Source organism: Haliaeetus albicilla, chromosome 2, assembly GCF_947461875.1.
Source record: "Haliaeetus albicilla chromosome 2, bHalAlb1.1, whole genome shotgun sequence".
In the NCBI taxonomy this organism is placed as follows: Eukaryota; Metazoa; Chordata; class Aves; order Accipitriformes; family Accipitridae; genus Haliaeetus; species Haliaeetus albicilla.
In genome coordinates this window covers 69,873,431-69,890,896 of record NC_091484.1, presented here as the reverse complement: position 1 = coordinate 69,890,896, position 17,466 = coordinate 69,873,431, and the positions used below count along the sequence as shown (strand labels likewise).

Here is a 17,466-nt window from a genome sequence, read left to right as displayed (position 1 = left end):
TCATTTCTATGGCTGTTTTTCTGTAATAGAGGATCCAATGCCTCTCTTATTTATGCAGTATGTAGCTGCATTCTGTATCAATATCTACCTTACCAAGCAGGTGGAAGGACAGGAAAGAATCCCATATGTAGAAAACTGCTGTTTCTAAATCTAAGGCAATTATACACAGTTCTAGGTCGTTTTGAAAACATAAGTAATAACAACTGATTACTAAGTACTAGAATCATGACAATTTGTTCAACTCATCATTTTAAGAGAAAAATTTTTAGACACTTAAGTTGAACAAAGGACCTACTCATTCTTACGTGTGAATCTGTTCCAGACCAACAAGCATGGAATTCCCCAGCTAAGTATCCCGTACTTCTCGCTCCACTTTCTCTCATGTGAAACCCAAGAGTCTGCCTACACATCTTACAGCACGGCTATCTAGGTTAGTGTAGTCAGCATATATGACTATTTTAAAAATTCACCTCATCATATTACCAATTAGGTCAGGGATATGCAAAAGGGAGGAAAAGGGAGTGTGTGTGTGTAGAGGGAAGCAACACGCTGACTTCCATATGAACCATTTATTGAATAAATACATGCATCATAATGTAGAATTACATGAGCAAAAAAGGCAATCTGTACAAAATTGATTACCCTTTGTTCTCATTTCAACTCTCATCATTTGCTGCAGCTCTGATAAAGGAGTCAAGACAGAAAATTAGAACTCTTTTAATCCAAATCCAAGCGATATGCATGCTGATTTGAGTTCGGGTTATACCACTGCTATAATTAAGAAAGCTGGTTTTCTTGTCAGTGAAGCAGAATAATTCTAAAAACAGTTTCAATAGTAGAGAGAACATGTGTTGGTACATACAGGTAACAAAGCTTATTTTTAGCCATTTCTTAAACATCTTCATATGTTCATATTTTAAGGCACAGGATAAACAAGAACTACATGAAAAGCTATCAGTTGATACTGAATACATTGACTTGATAATGAGGTGCAGTTTTTGCCCAGAGGAAAAATAATGTTTGTCCTTCCTCCTTCCACATAAAAGGAACAATCAGAATTTGGTAATTATGATACAGAGATTTGTTTCCACTATCAAAAGAATCAATCTCATCTAGGCAGTCATATTCTGATCCAAATTCACTCAGGAGAACATTTCTAAATGTTGACATCCAGGACTGATTACAGTCAATGGGAATTACTGCTGCTTAATTACAATGACAAGTCAATCTCTTCATTTTAGATTCCTAAATGGGAACTGGGCTCTTTTAAGAGCCTATCCCTAATTTTACGTTGTGAGCCATTTTGGAAAGCTGTCCTATATGCTTCATTCAGTTACTCACTTTGTGCTATCATCTCACATTTACCCAAACACAGCATTATTTTCCCCCTCGAGACTTTAGAAGACAGATGTGCACTTTTTTTTGTTTAAGTGCAGAGTCTTCTAACAGCTGTCCCCAGACTTCACTTAAGACCTGAAGCACCAAATCAGTTTAACAGCCCATTTGTTGGCTATGGAGCAAACTCTGGGGAGTCACTGGCCAAGATGTACAGCTAAAGTCTTTCCACCTCAGGCTGAACCAAGTCAAAAGACAATCATGCTGAACTACTGCTCTTAGACCTCCTTTATTTAGATCAGATTTCACTTTCTGCATTTTCATTGCATTAACAATAATTCTCTGTCTTTCCATTCTTAACATTTTAATGGAGACCTAGCAAAGAAAATACGTACTTCATAATATATTACATTTTATATGAATAGATGAGTGTATATATAGAGAGATACTCATACATTCCAATATAGAGTGAAGCCTTCAAATGGAAATGTTTTCTTACAAAGAACCTCTCTCTATTGCCCAGTCCATCAGAAAGTAACAGCAGCAATATTTACAGTGTAAGCTTGTTTGCTAAAATTGTCTTGTATAAAATGCGGCAATAAGAAGGCCATCACTGTATAGAGGTGTATGCATGTGTGTCACACACATCCGTGACAAAAGTTCATGTTAAACTGAATTTAGACAAACTGAAATGAGTCAATTCTTAAACTTGAAAAAGACAAAAAGCTACATCTATGGTAGGCACTTTGGTACATCTAGTAGTGTAGGCATATTCTACATCCAGAATTAAGGTTCTGTCAGTAATCTTACAATAAAGCTAATTTCAGGAGTTTATATTCTGCTTTAAAATTCTTTCTTGGCTGAGAGATCATTCTAGAATCTTAGCTAAGTAATATACTTTGTCTGTCTAATTGCATACTTATCCAAGAATGAGGGCGTTGGCTCTGAAGGAGCTGAACTGTTCTCTTGGATTCTTAATGCACATTTTTATAACAGTCTGAGAAAACTTACCAGAAAAAGAAAAATCAGTTCTGAATACAAAAAAAATTCCTCATAATTCATAATATCAGAGTTATGAGCTCAGCTATTCAGGCTGATACTCTCCCTTCAACTCTCAACTGTCTACTTTTATCAGTTTGTGCTAATTGTATCACTGCTGTAGTCTTGCAGCAGACTATGGCAATGCTTCAGTAGAATGCCATTATTTTTCAAGAAACCTGTGTGGACCACTGAAGTGCATTTTTTTCATGCACCAAACACACTAAGTAGCAATGAAGAAACTGTAAAGACAAGTCAGTTTCAACTCAATTTCACACTTTCTTACCTATTGGTGTTCCGTTTTAGTATTACAGAAGGTATAGCACAATATACTATTTAGCACAGTATTGTATAATAAAAATAACATATGTCTTGTACGTATGCCTACTATATGAACTTACATTGCAAGCGGATTTGTATACCTTATAAATCAGTGGAACATGGCAGTAAGGACAGTTCTAAATAGTTAGAGATTTTGTTTATAATACAGAAAAATCCATGTCCTCATACCTTCAAAAGGTCACATGTCTAGTACTATAGATTACAGGAATAAATAACAAAATCCAAGTGAACCTGTATAATAAAACTGTACTGTTTGTTATGTTTACTCCATTAAATGAAAACTCAGATTTAGAAACTGTGTGATTCATGGACCTCATCCTCTATTTATACAGTATTTATAGAACTCTCATTTTTATTTATAATATTCTATAGCTGATTTTCCAATAATACATTTTTATATAAATATTAAAATGTTAATGTTTTGTACATTTTAAGCTAGCCACACTGGGCCAGGAACAATAAAGTAAAAATGTTTTTCTGCAGTTTGTTTTTGAAGAATATCACAAAATGAGTAAGACCATTGTGCTGCAAAGACAAGAGAGATTCATCTGAAGAAATTAACATGCATTTAGAGGAAAATATCTATAACCTTTATCTAATTTTCTTCTGAATTCAAACCAGCATGAAAGAATTATAAAAAAATAGTATATATTTACATGGTACAGTATACCTTCGTGAGATATAAAACAAGGCAGGAAAACAGCAGAACATAATCTTTTCACTTTCTAATAGGTACAGCCATCATAAAGGTCAATTTAAACACAAAAGGTTACCTTACTGTACTATTGCACATTACAGTAACACTTAAAATTGTTTAGCAAATTAAAATACAAAGTTTAACAATGAGAAAGGCTATGTCTACATAAAATGACCAAGTGTTATAAAATTATTGGGTATGTGTCTAAGAACTTAATCAGTAAAGCTATAAAAATAATATTGGTACATCTGTGAGAACAACGCTTTAAAAATATATAAAGGTTGGCAAAATTATGCTTGGGGAATTCCCAGTATCCATGGGCCTAACTTGCACCATGCGGCCTTGTACCATCTTCTGTTAAATCATACCTGAAGATGAAAAAAACAAAGGATTTTTTTTTTTTTTTTTACATTTAGCATGCATTATTAAAACTGTTATTAACACACTAGTTATTAGTATGTAGTATTATTATTAATGAAGGAAATATTATGCTTACCACTGGGTCCAGCCTTTAGCAAGTTCTTCCGACGCCAGAGGTATTAATAACTGTGGAAAGTTAAATTAGCAATCAATGCATTATATGTGCCTTTCATTCTATGTCTTTTAAAGATCAAATCTGACAATCCCGTAAACTACAGTATAAGTAATGCCATTAATAAACAATATATTTTACATCCTTGTCATCATAGCTATCTGCTCAACTTGTAGTAAAGTTTCAAGTTGCTGGTTTTGACCTAAAAAATCTATACCATTTAGTGATATGGTCCCAGAGCACCTCACAGGCTTGAATTCTGAATATGGCATATCTTGGCAATGGCAATCAGCCGATGTGTTTACACTAACACCCCTCCTGATAAACGGGAAAATTAAGAACACCATTCACCATGAACTGACCACGATTCTGATATCTCTCATCCTCTTTACAGAGCTCAAATATGGCAATATGCAAGGGTGTAGTAATTCACTATTCCTTTTTGCGTGCTCCAAATCACATATGTAAGAAATAGTGTGATTTAATGAGTGCCTATAGAACAGTGAAGTTGTAAACACAATAGCTGGTTTTGGCATTAGGAACATCTCCAGTAGCAGTTCTTTCTCACACATTTTACAATCTGGAATTTTAATTACTAAACGTACATTTGTTCTTTGTGTTTCTCGAAGTACTCTTGCTTGTCTTTCCAGTTTTGTCTGAACATTTTCTGAGATATCATCTGTTTTCTACTGGTTGTTTTCTTTCTCTGACTCTATAATTAATAAGTCTGACATGCAGGTTTCTTTTGTTACTGTGAGCCTCAGAACTTACCATTCTCTAGAAGAGATTACTGACACATCATTTGATGTCTGTTCTGCAGTTTGTTCCACCCCTTACTGAAGCTTGACATCTAAGCCATCTATAATTTTTAAAAGCTTTGTACCTCAATCAGGTGCTTCAATCAACACTAACAAGCTCACATCACAAGAAGACTTTCGTCTTGTATAACAACATGCTGTATTAACAGAATTTGCCTCTCGTCAACTTACTTTTCCAAGCAGCCCTTTATCTTTGGACAAGAAACCACCGCTGTTCTTCACTGCCACGTCTAGTGTTCTTCTCTGTACTTCCGGCAGGGAAACACTGAAATCAAATCTGAAAGGCAAAGTGATGCTTTAGTGAGAATTTTGTACCTGAAGTGCAAATTGATTTCCTACAGCTGAACAATTCAAGTCATAACCAAACCATCCGCCTCCCCAAACAAAAAATAAGGTCTGAGATAAACAAAGAAAAAATTCCTAATGTTTTCCCTAAAATTCTTCTTCAATACTATGATCAATATCAACATCAAATGTTTGAGACTTTTGTTACCTTTGGTCTCTAAAAGCCACTGGTAAAACAAAACAAAAACCCAAACCAAACCAAAGAAGGAAAAGGTCAACCACTGACTCTCCAGAGAAGAGAATGAGGAATCATACTGTACTGACAGCCCAGTATCACTATTCCCCAAAGGGAAAGACTGGTCAGTCTTACTGATCCTCCATACTTGATAAGCAGAGCTCCTTTTCTTTCCTGGCACACCAAGGAAACCTACCAACTTTTAAGGAAGAACACATTTTGTTTGCTAGATCTGAAACTTACAGAAGGTGAGGGCAAGTTTGTACCACAATCTACATCTATTTGTCACTACAGTTCTTAAACAGCTTTATTGCTTTGCAATACATTTTACTTGGAAAGGCACAGTAAAACTAATCTATTACCTGGAATAAAGAGGAGAGAGCTGCATGACCAGGGAAACATACCAGGGCCTCTAACTAATGATTTACAGATTTCCCTTGGACAGAATGAAGCGCTGTTTTCCCCAAATTAACTTTCAGTCTGTAGAGAAAGGTCATCTTTATTGAAAAGTGATGGGTGGGGGAGTAAGGAGTACATGTGTGAGGGAAACTACCATCAAAAAGCTGAGTGCAAAGATAAGCATTTTGGTACAATATAACATTGCACAAGCTTGCACACTTCCAACCTGTGGCCCAGGATAAACCTACAAGGAAATTTCCTGACTCCCTGGCTGCTGAGAAGTGCACCAAATTGACTGACTAAACAATTTGATCATGCATAGACACTGGCTGTCCAGTCCCACACAGAGGCAGCATCAATCAGCCAGGCAATCGGCCAGTCAGAATCAACATGCTTCCTGGCAAGAAGAGATACCAACAGCACTGGCCAGCTAAAAGGCACTCGTGTTCTGACCACCTGCCAGAGGAGTGCATGCTGCTTCTTAGCTACCAGCACAAAGGGGATGTAACTGACACAGGAGAAGGCAGAAAAGTGGCTGGTACCAGAGTAAGAAGGGCTATAGTGATAACAGGGAATAGAAAGATGGGAAGAGCTATTATAGCAGAAGAGAAAGGTATGATCAAGTCTGGTGGTGACAACTAGGAGCTTCAGTGGCTCATCCATTCAGGTCAGCTGAGAAACCTTGATTTGACAGCTTTGTAATTACATGATATAAAACCACTACACATAGTGTAGAACATACATTTGATCAAACACTGGGTTTAATGTCTTCTTTGATACATGTGTTTTTCTTCTTCCCGATCGTCTCTTGTCAGGCAATAAATACATTCGCACATATGGATCGGATCCTTCTTCTGAAAACGCTATTAGATTCCTGTGACCAGTGAAAAAACAAGGAAAAACACTTAGAAAATAAATCAGACATTGCTGAATATAAGTGTCTACACTGCTATCACTTAATTTAGTACATGAATCAGTTGTGGGATATCCTGCACAAAGTATGAAGCACAGGATACAGCACATCAATAACAGCAGTGGAAAAGAAAAACTAACAAAAATGCCAAGCAGTGACTTGTACAACATCAGATAAATGGTGAGCAGACAGCAGAGGTGGGAATACAGTATTTCTTAAATTCCAATTCAAAGTTTAGATATGGCTTCCAACAGTCATGCGGTTTTGTCATTCCATGAAAAATTCAGTCTCTCAGAGATAGCTTTCAGACACTGCTGACAAAAATCTACATGCCATTTTCATTTAAAATCTGACAGAGGCACAAGAGACAAATACAAAATCACAGCAAAATCTTCAACAAAGTTTTTACTGATTCTGAGTATAGCTCTGTATGTTTTTGTATTTACACATAATTACAATCGGTATGTTATTTTAAAAATAAAAAAGATCATCCAGACAACAAATTTAAGAGGATAAGTCAAGATATGACAAGTTTACAAAGAAATACACACAGAAATGAAATTTGGTATTTTATGCTCACCTGCAGGAATGCACTACCACAATCAGTTTGTTTCTTTGTGAACTATGACGAATTGTTAGCTGAATCTGTCCTAATGGAGACTGCCCCAGAGTCGTTCCACTGCAGGAAAAAGTAGAACATTATGCTTAGTTTTTAAAATGCATATTTAAAGTAAGACCTAACTGAAATACATGCTGAGCAGTTTTCTCAGAAATCATGTATTATGCATTTAACTTTTCACTAGACCAATGTGAAAGAACAGAGCACACGTTAGCATGTGAGCATGTCTTCCATCAGTTCCTTGTCCTTCAGTTCCTTGTCCAACAGCTCTACTGTCCAAAATAAGCTAAATATTCTTGTCACTTTAGAGGTCAGCTGCTCTTCAGCACTTTGAAAACCATTATCAGTAAAGAACTTGCTTACCCTAAAATAAACATTAAAGCAGTATCTAGGAAATTGGAAAGAATAATGGTGCAAACTGCAATGAAAACCTCAGTGATAGGCCACTCTAACCTATGGCCAGGAACAAATTAGAAAACCAGCTCATTCTTTTCTGAATTCTCTAATGTAGAATTATATTCTTGGGATTAAAATAGTGATACTTAAAACCACTTATTATCTTAAAAGCTCAAATCACAGTATAAACACAGCCATTTCACTTTCCTGTAGCTCATGCCACACTGAAAAAAAGTTTAGAATTAATTTACACTTATAAATACAGGTCATGCTTACATAAAAAGCAACCACCACTGTCCTGGTTTCAGCCAGGATAGAGTTAATTGTCTTCCTAGTAGCTGATACAGTGCTATGTTTTTGAGCTAGGTATGAGAAGAATGTTGATAACACTGATGTTTTCAGTTGTTGCTAAGTAACGTTTAGTCTGAAGTCAAGGATTTTTCAGCTTCTCATGCCCAGCCAGCAAGAAGGCTGGAGGGGCAGAAGAAGTTGGGAGGGGACACAGCCAGGGCAGCTGACCCAAACTGGCCAAAGGGGTATTCCATACCATGGGACATCACATCTAGTATGGGAACTGGGGGGAGTGGGGGCGGGGGGATCACCGCTCGGGGACTAACTGGGCATCGATCGATTGGCAGGTGGTGAGCAATTGGCCTGCGCATCATTTGTACATTCCAATCCTTTTATTATTACTGTTGTCATTTTATTAGTGTTATCATTATCTTCATTAGTTTCTTCTTTTTGTATTCTATTAAATCGTTCTTATCTCAACCCACGAGTTTTACTTTTTTTCCCTGATTTTCTCCCCCATCCCACTGCAGGGGGGCAGGAAGTGAGTGAACGGCTGCGTGGTGCTTAGTTGCTGGCTGGGGTTAAACCACAACAACCACGTTTAAGAATTTCTGTTTTAAAGACTGGCAAACATTCGCAGAGTTCCCTCATCTCTATGATTACTTATTTTAGTTTCTGTGAACTGACTGTATTTTCCATTTCACACAGGACAGTATATGGCGTGCTTGGCATTTCTCAACCACCTGAAGGATATCTTAACTTCAAGGGAGAAGCATACCTCTTTTGTGAATAGCTACTACAAAGTGATTGCTCCATTAAAATTCACAAGTCATTCACTTTAAAAACTAGAATGAAGCGTTTTGGTTCAGAATTTTCTTAGTAAAATAAAGTTAATAAAAAATCAGAGTACCTAAAAACATGGGGCATGCAATAAAGGACCTCCTTAGCTTTACCACTATCATCAAATAAGGAAGTATGAAATTTGTGTATTAAATAAAAAGTAGTATTTCAACATTTATCATAATTAACAAAGTCTAACCCAGTTTGAGGCCAGAAGAGAGACTGACAAACTGAAGACAAGACAGCAAAGGACCATAAAGATAAATGGGGGACTAGAGCACATAAGCAGATGGTGAAGGAAATGAGTTTGTACAAATTGAAGAGACAGCCAAGATTGGATTCAATTGCAGCCTTTTACTACTTAAAACAGACATTATAGAGAAGACTGAGTCAGACTCCTCGTGGCTGTGCACAGTAAAAGAAACAAGAGGCCTCAGTCAAGTTGCAGCAAGGCAAATTCCAATTGGAAGTACGGAAAAAAACGTTGTCACAGTGGAGTGGTTAAGCACCAGAGTTGCTGAGAAAGTTTAAAGAATCTCCATCCTTGGGGACATTCAAAACTTGTTTGGACAAGGCCAAAGAAACTTGATCTAACTTGAAGTGGGATGTGCTTTGAGCAGAGGGCTGACTGATATCCAGAGGTTCCTTCCAACCTGTATTACTTTATTGATCCTATATTACTTTATTGATCCTATGAACTCTGATAGAGAAAAAGATGAATCTTTCTACATAGATTCACAGAGAAGCTACATGAATAGGGACTTAATGGTCTCCATTCTCCTATTCAGAGCACAATGGCTGCTCAGCTATCTTTACTGGTAAGTATAGCTGCCCATTGAGGCAAGTAAAAAAAATATTAGAGAATTTAAGAAAGCATGGCTGCAGCAATCCTCATTAATTGAATAGTAACTGACTATTCATTTAACATTCTTTCTAGTCAACTATCCCTCTGAGTAATTTAAAAAGACCAACTATATTCCACTTAATTAGCTTAATATTAATGCTAATAGGATTCAGTGGTGGAACAGGCAACTATTGCCATGAAAGTGATTAATGTTGTATCAAAAAGTATCCTTCCCTATTGCCATCCCACTCTTTTTAGCACTACACAGTGTAGCTATGAGAACAAGGTGGACTTTATCTTGCAGATCATTGCAATGGTAAGGTAACTTCTAATTGCAGAATCTGTCTAACTGAGGTACCAGGAGAAAGCAGAAAATCATAATGACTGATTTTCAGGTGCCAGACTCAAACTGCAACAGGAAAAAATATTACTGAGATGCAATCTAAGCACTGTTTCTTTGGCTGCACTGACGACATTTTCTATAAATCAACTTAGATGTATTTCAAAAACAAGTGATTAACACCATACTTTTCAAGCTGTCGCAGTCTTTGCCGTAGCTCCTGCGTGGCAATAGGCAGAGATATGTCTGAGGCTATGCTAGGAGTGGGTTCTTTGACCGAGAGGTGGCTGGGAGAATAAGAGAAGTTAGAGGCATGAAGACTGGAAGAACTTCGGCTGAGATCTGTTGGCCACTGAGGGCTGGCATTAGAAGGCTGACTTTTTTCAGCTGTATCAGTCTTTTTATCACTATCAGTCACTGGGGAAGCTGGAACAGGTTTGTTTGAATCAGGTGGTGGTGAGACAGGAACCTGAGGCTTAAAAGATGATTTTCTTGCATCTTTGGAAAGAGATGGCCTTTTTACTTGGGCTGAATGTTGATGATCTGGAGATCTTGCTTGCTTTTCAAGAGAAAGGACCTAGATACAGTAAAAATACATATAATATTACTATTTTCCAGTATAAAAAACCAGGAACAATTTTTTTTTTTTTTCTACAAGAGTACTGGTTGGTGACAAGTTGTTAAGTTCAGACATGAAAGCAGGACCAAAAATATTCACACTTATACTTATTCACTCTACCATAGGAAACCTATTGCACAGCAAAACAGAGCTCCATCTTCTTTGTGGCAACTGTAGTAACTATAAAACAATGTGAAATTCTCCATTCATTTAGAACTATTGTCCTCATTATTCCCTTCCCATACTCTACACACTTCTGGTGCAAGTGCTATTTACTTTGCAGCTCTAACCACCTGGAAAGGTATTCTATAATTTTTTTCTTCTAATCTTTTGAAATTTAATCCTACATCACAAGTTCTTCTCACTCATTGTCCTTACTTTCTCTGTTATAGGTTACCTTCCTTTATTAATGACAAGTAAGCAAGAAAGTGCTTTAGAAAAGAACAAATAACAGAAATTAACAGCAGTTTGACAGTGTTTGCAAAGAGATATACTACCTTATTAAACCAAATAATTTAGCTGGGGAAAAAGACAAAACCAACCTTCAGGCATCCAAGTTTTGTCTTCAAAACTCCAATGTGCTTGAAAGTTGGTCTGAATTTTTTCTAATACTATGAAGGTACTTCCTTTCCCTATAAACTTTATTCTTTTTAAACCATCATGACCTCAGTTCCATTTCTGTAAGACAAAGGTGATTTCACTGATCTGTAGCCTACTGAGTCATAAAAGACTTGAAGGAATTCAGATTCCAAACAAGATTTCTGAACCTAAAACCATGAGGAACCTCAGTCTTAATTAATGCAGCTGATAACCGTTTCATTCAGAGAATTTTCTGGTTTTGAAATCAAATGTATTTCAATTAGAGGTTATCTTTGTGTGATAGTACTTAATAGCACTACCACAACTAAGGACACTTGGCATTGTGACACCCAAGGAAATGTACTATATTCTCCATAAAGCTGAAAGATCAGAACTCACAAGTCTTAAATATGCTTTCAGGTATTTACAATGGGAAAAATTTTAGAGTACCCTGAGTGCAATCTTCATGTTTATAGTGCTGTTTGGACCGGAGTTGCTCAGGTGGAACCGCTGATGCATAGTTAAATCTTCACTCTCTAGCAACTGGCTTAGAGGCAGTTTGAAGTTCCCCAAAGAACACTGGTGCTGTTCATCCCTCACCTGAAGGAACACAGAAGCTAAGTCATTTTGTAGCATCTGCTTTGTAAGAATTCAGAGAAAGAAAAGGAAATGACAGTTTTATTAAAAAAAAAGAAATAATCCAAATATCAAATGTAGTTTGTTCTTAAAGCAAATTTCCCTGATCATAAGATAACTTTACATTGAAGAAGGAAACGCGAAATATACTCAGTGCCTAGTTTCTTCATCCCAATCTTCTACAGCAAAAGCAAGACAGAAGACTAACCAGCTCATCTACATCTACTTGACCCTTGATCAAAATAACTACATGGTTTCCAAATGGTCTGTGTGAAAATTACTTCCCACAACAGTTCGAGGAATAGTAACTAGGACAGTCCTCATTTACACTTCAGTCTCTTTGAACTATGGAAATGACATGTCAGCAGTGTAAAGGGATACGGTATTTGGATAAAGCAAAGACTTGGGATAAGAAAGGAAACAAGTCAGCAATTTCTGCTAGCAGTTAAGACTGTTAAGGTTCGAAACAGGTATAAAAATTTACTTTTTTCACTTTTTTTAAGTAAGACAACCATCATGTTCTTCTGGTGAGAGTTTGGTTATAGTCTTTCTTCCTTTTAGTAGTAAATGCAATTAAACATTTCAGGGGTTGGTCTTAAAAAACACTTTAACTATAGTTTTAATGGTGTTTATAATATATTCAGTCTCATTTCATAACAGCCTGTAATGTCTGAATGTTACTACTGCAATGTCTTAGAAAAGAAAGGTATCTAAAGAGAGTGAGACAACATACCTCAACTTCAAGATCTTGTCTTTTGGGATTGTGTACAAAGAAAGTAAAGTTTTCCTCCCATACTGGTTCATTGGTCTTGTATCGAATCTAAAGTTAGACAACACAAAGCGTATGAATTATAAAACATTTTTGTCTAATGAAGCTGGTGTCAAGAGTTGACTACATTTTTCATTTTGGCTTTGCAAAAATTTATGTCTGAAACGTCACATTTTTAAACAAAGGCCAAGTGGGATCTACTCAAGGCATATATAATATCACATATAAAATTATACACAGCACATGTAGTAGAATACTTTTTGCATTGAAGTTGCTGTATGTAAAGTAAAACACTTTCACACCAGTCTATGAACAAATGCAAGGTCTTCAGACTGGCACATTCTCTCTCTTCTCATACTTCTCTATAGGGGCTAACTCAGTGAAACTCCTACAAACTAATATTTTTCCTTCTAATCTCCCAAGTAGCCATGTGGGAGATTTCAATGCCAAATCTCACTACTTTCAGCAACTCATTAATGGGGAGAGTGTATGCAGAGAGAGAAAAAAAGCACTTATAAAAAAAGCTATCTCCAGGAACAAAGGACTTGAATTTCTATACCTGCATTCTCTAATAGGTATCAAAATTGAGATTGTATACAAGATCCAGTTTATGCTTTGTGACAATTTTTGACAGGGTATGAAGAAGCCAAATTAGATGTCCTCTCCTTTTGGCTCACTGACACTTTTACTTAAAAAAGAAAAACAACAACAAAAAACACAACCACACCACACCACCCCCCAAGCCCCACACTGACACTGCATATATCTACCTATCTAGGTATCACTTCACTGTTGGTATTTTATTTTAAAGAGCCATTTGAATACACAGAGGTTAGTTATGGGTGACAAGTATGTTGAATACCTTGGGTCAGAATCGGAGGGATCACCATCAAGATCGATCTCATGACAGACATCTGTTACAGACCACCCAATTAGGAAAAAGAGATGGATGACACCTTCTTCAGACAATTCAAATCTGTCTCAGATCTGCAGAACCAGGTTCTCACTGAGAGCTTCAACTATTCTAATGTTTTCTGGGAAAGCAGCACAGTGGTGCACAACCAGTTTAAGGGTTTGTGCTATGAAAACACATACTGTTGTATTACGGTTGTTCTCAATCATTGAATGTATTGACTACGAGTAGTGTTCTTCTGAGTCTACCCCTTACAAATGAGGAATACTGTTTTGCAGATGTAACTGTCAACAGCAGCCTTGGCTACAGAGACCTTAAGATCACAGAGTTTAGGGGGCATGAGGAAAACAAATAGCAGAATAAAAGCAGATTTCAACTTGCTCTAGGAACTGTTAGAAGGTATTCCAAACTGTTAGAAGGGATTCCAGGAGTGTCTATCGTGGAGGGCAAAGGAGCTCACGAGTGCTAGAGGACAGCCCTCAAAGCACAAAAGTGGTCCATACCTCAAAGCAGAAAAAGCAGCAGACATAACAAGAAAGTAGCCTGGCTAAACTACGAGCTCCTGAGAGCTACAACACGTTGGCTAATCTAAGGCCCTACTCTAAGCAGAAGGTTCAAGCAGATGATCTTCACTGTCCTTTTTGACCTGGACATTTCTCCAACTCTGCAATTCTGTAAATTTTCAAATCTTGATCAGTATTTCAAAGCCTGCTGCCTGCCAACACTGTTTTTTATATAATCACTACTGTAGGAATCCCAGTTGCAGATCAGAACCTACTGTGGAAGGACACCCACAAATAGTTAAAAATCTGGTCTCACAGACAGTTTAAACTGAGTAAGCACGTGTTCAATCCTTGGCTTCTTGTTGGCAATTTCAGTTCTGGTGGTAACTTTCAGTGCAGTATATATACCCAATGGCTTGACAGCCAATGCCAAGCCACAGAGCCACCAAATTTTTGTAGACAGAGCCAAGTATAAAAAGTAGGAACTTACCTTACTTTCCTGTGCCTTGTGTCCAACTGACAGCAGAACAAGTGGGTTGGGATTGCTGTTGATTTTCTTTCCTGACTGGTAAAGAAAAAGCAAAAACTTCGCCTTCAGAACAACGCAAAACCTCTCTCCTCTGAAACTTAAATGTTTGCATCTTAAAAGTACAAATCACATATGCATTCTACTATATACTTATCTCTTATTCTCAGTATTTTATTCAACAGGGTTGAATGGCAGACTGCCTAGTAACTGGTGAACACACTAACACGAAGGCATCCAACTACCCTAAATATGCTGAAGCAAAATGCTACAAATAAGCCGGAGTTTTAGACTCCTTTCCATTTTCTTTGAATGAAATTGGTAAGGTGCAAATTCTTATCCTTTAATGAGCATTACAACCCCCAAAGCTCATGAAGCATAGTTAAAACTGCAAAATGAATATTGCATGCAGATGGGAGATATGGAGAAAGCACAAACTCAGGAAACTTACTTTATTCACATTGCAGTACTATTACTAAATTGGATGTAATACCACAACATTGATATTCCCCACTTTTCAGTCTGGGGAAAAAGAAGATGCACTATAATGTACCTGATGTATATTTCTACAGTTTACCAAATACTCTTTATTAGAGATCAACCATCTGCCATATCTGAGCCTTGCTCACCAGCTGTATAGCACTACATCAAACTGCAAAAATAAACATCAGTTTAGAAACAAATTATATACACAAAGGAACATTCCCAACTACATGTTTCTTTCACAAACTTTAAATTAACCTAACAAATTTTTAAGTCAGAAAGAAGTTAGACATGAAAGTTAATCATCTCAAGCAGCTGTTAATGCAGTTTAAAAGGCCTAGAAAATATAGTATACATGGTTAATAATAGACTTTGAATTCTACCATGTAGGAAATTGTACAGATCAGGTATGTAAACAGAAAATTAGTTAAAATCTACTTAATGCATGTAAGGTCACAATTACAACCAAGTGATTCAAATATTTTATAGTTTTAAATTATGAATGTGCATATTTTACATATTTTTGGATCTGAACTTACATTTTGGACATCATATTTCCACTAATATTACTTGACTTTAATGTGACACACTGCTTATAACCATAGTTTCCTTTAGAAAAAAGCTGTTAAGTAAGCACTCCTTTCTTGGATGAATGCAGCATTTCTTTTTTTCATGATTTCTAATAAAAAATATTTAGCTCTCACCAAAGACAACAGAATACAAAGGTTTAAGGAACAGAAAGAAAGTCAGATTATACTCCAACTGATGGTGTTTAAAAATGGTAGGCGACATGTTTTGGTTTTGCTTTGTCCATGAAAAGGTGCCTGAAACTCTCTTTTCTTCATAAAATGATGAAACTACAGAAGGTGACAGAAAGACCCTGTTGCTTATGCTGATATGTAAATGTAAGTAATTTTAATTCATGCTAAATAGGTAGCAATATGTACACACACATATAACACACCTCTAACACCTGCTACTGACAGATTTGCTGTTGACAGTCTATTAGAGACTGCCTCTTGTCCAGGTTCAACCAGCTGAGAACTTGGCTTATGCCTTCCAAGTTTGCCTCTCAACTCCACATCTTCCGTATCAAAAAGCTGGGCTAAATTTATTTAGCATTTATATAAAAGATGTAAAGATTTCTAAAAACATCTAGCAGAAACAAGATTATTTCAAAACGTCAGAGATTGATTTTATTGGTTAGTTATTCAGAGTTGACCAATAAAGTATCACTCGGTATGTAACAGATGTCTTAGCTTTCATGTCAGGTTTGGACTTTAGTTACTATTTCAAATTAGTTCTCAGGACTATTTTTTTTTTTCCCCAGTCTTCTAAAGCAGTCTATACTCCACTGAGCTGATCTAAAATTCCAAGTACCACAGACCATAGTATTTTACCAATGGCTTGATTGATTCTTGAACCCAAATTTAAGTAAAATGGAATTGCACTAAATATATATCTGGCAACAGAAATCCACCCACTGTTGGAAGTGAAGTGCGTTTGTGCATTTCCAATTAATTTTGTGACCTTATATGGACAACTACATTAGTTTTACCTTTAGGGCTTTCTGAACAGCAGCCTTCTTCAAGCCATCAGGATTAAATTCTAATGGATTATGCTTTTAAGTCAGGAGAGAATGAACATAGGAAGGGTTAATAAGTCATGCAATGAAGCAATTCCACTAGGTTAATTAATTATGACATGACAACATAGGACAAAGCGGGGGAAAAAAAAACAACCTAGAAAAAACCCAAAAATCTTTCAAACAAAACAATGAAGGAACCAAAACGTCTGACAAAACCTTTTTTTTTTTCCTCTTGTCCTCTCTTAATGTTTGCATTCTGCTCTAAAACTAGTATACTCACTTTCAGTCCACTTATATTTCCCTCACCAGTTTTTTTTACCATAATAAAGAAACTTCAAAAATAGGTTTTATTGAATGCCTGATGTCCTATGGACTGCCTTCTGAATGAACTTTTTAAAACTTGCTTAAGTACATTTTCACAACATAGAAGCTTCTCTGACGATAAGTCAAGTAATTATGTGAAAGAGTCCTTTTATGGGAGAAATTACAATGCTAAAAGTATTGATAAGACTTAGATCATTATAAAAATGGAAGTCGTTTAAGCCTCTTCAGCAGATAAACGATACAAACACTGCACGCTAACTAGAATGAAGGTCTACTACTTTACTCAGTTGAATGAAGACATTCAAATACTTTCATACGAATTTGAACTGATTTAGGAGGACAAAACCTCTGACTCCTTTCCACTAATTAAGCAAATCTTTAAATTTTATTTTAGAATAATATACTATTCTTCAAGTGACATGTGAAGTAGAACAGTGTTACAGAAAACTTGCATTCAACTCCCAAGAAATAATTTCAGGAAATATGATTTTGAAATAAAAGAGACTTTAAATTAGTGTACTTATGGCTGGTTTTTTCTTTAAGCACAAATTTTTGTTTCAAGGGAGAATTCTGCTTTAAAAGCTGTAGTGTGTAGCAACAAA

At 36.4% G+C, this 17,466-nt stretch overlaps 1 protein-coding gene across 5 annotated transcripts in view; it reads right to left on the bottom strand.

Moving 5' to 3' along the window:
• Positions 1-554: 554 nt before the first annotated feature.
• The window catches only part of ESYT2 (extended synaptotagmin 2), a 91,969-nt gene continuing 75,057 nt past the window's right edge, over positions 555-17,466 (bottom strand). For 3 of the 5 annotated variants that reach the window (XM_069778183.1, XM_069778179.1, XM_069778181.1), the window contains 10 exons: positions 16,511-16,573; positions 14,434-14,508; positions 12,492-12,578; positions 11,573-11,722; positions 10,113-10,501; positions 7,175-7,273; positions 6,424-6,555; positions 4,934-5,039; positions 3,909-3,958; positions 555-3,780 (listed from right to left, as the gene is read on the bottom strand). In XM_069778183.1, coding sequence (XP_069634284.1) covers positions 3,735-3,780; positions 3,909-3,958; positions 4,934-5,039; positions 6,424-6,555; positions 7,175-7,273; positions 10,113-10,501; positions 11,573-11,722; positions 12,492-12,578; positions 14,434-14,508; positions 16,511-16,573 — 1,197 coding nt within the window. In that variant the 3' untranslated portion in view covers positions 555-3,734. The remainder of the gene's footprint in view (positions 3,781-3,908; positions 3,959-4,933; positions 5,040-6,423; positions 6,556-7,174; positions 7,274-10,112; positions 10,502-11,572; positions 11,723-12,491; positions 12,579-14,433; positions 14,509-16,510; positions 16,574-17,466) is intronic. The other 2 variants (XM_069778180.1, XM_069778182.1) reach the window with 1 other exon arrangement.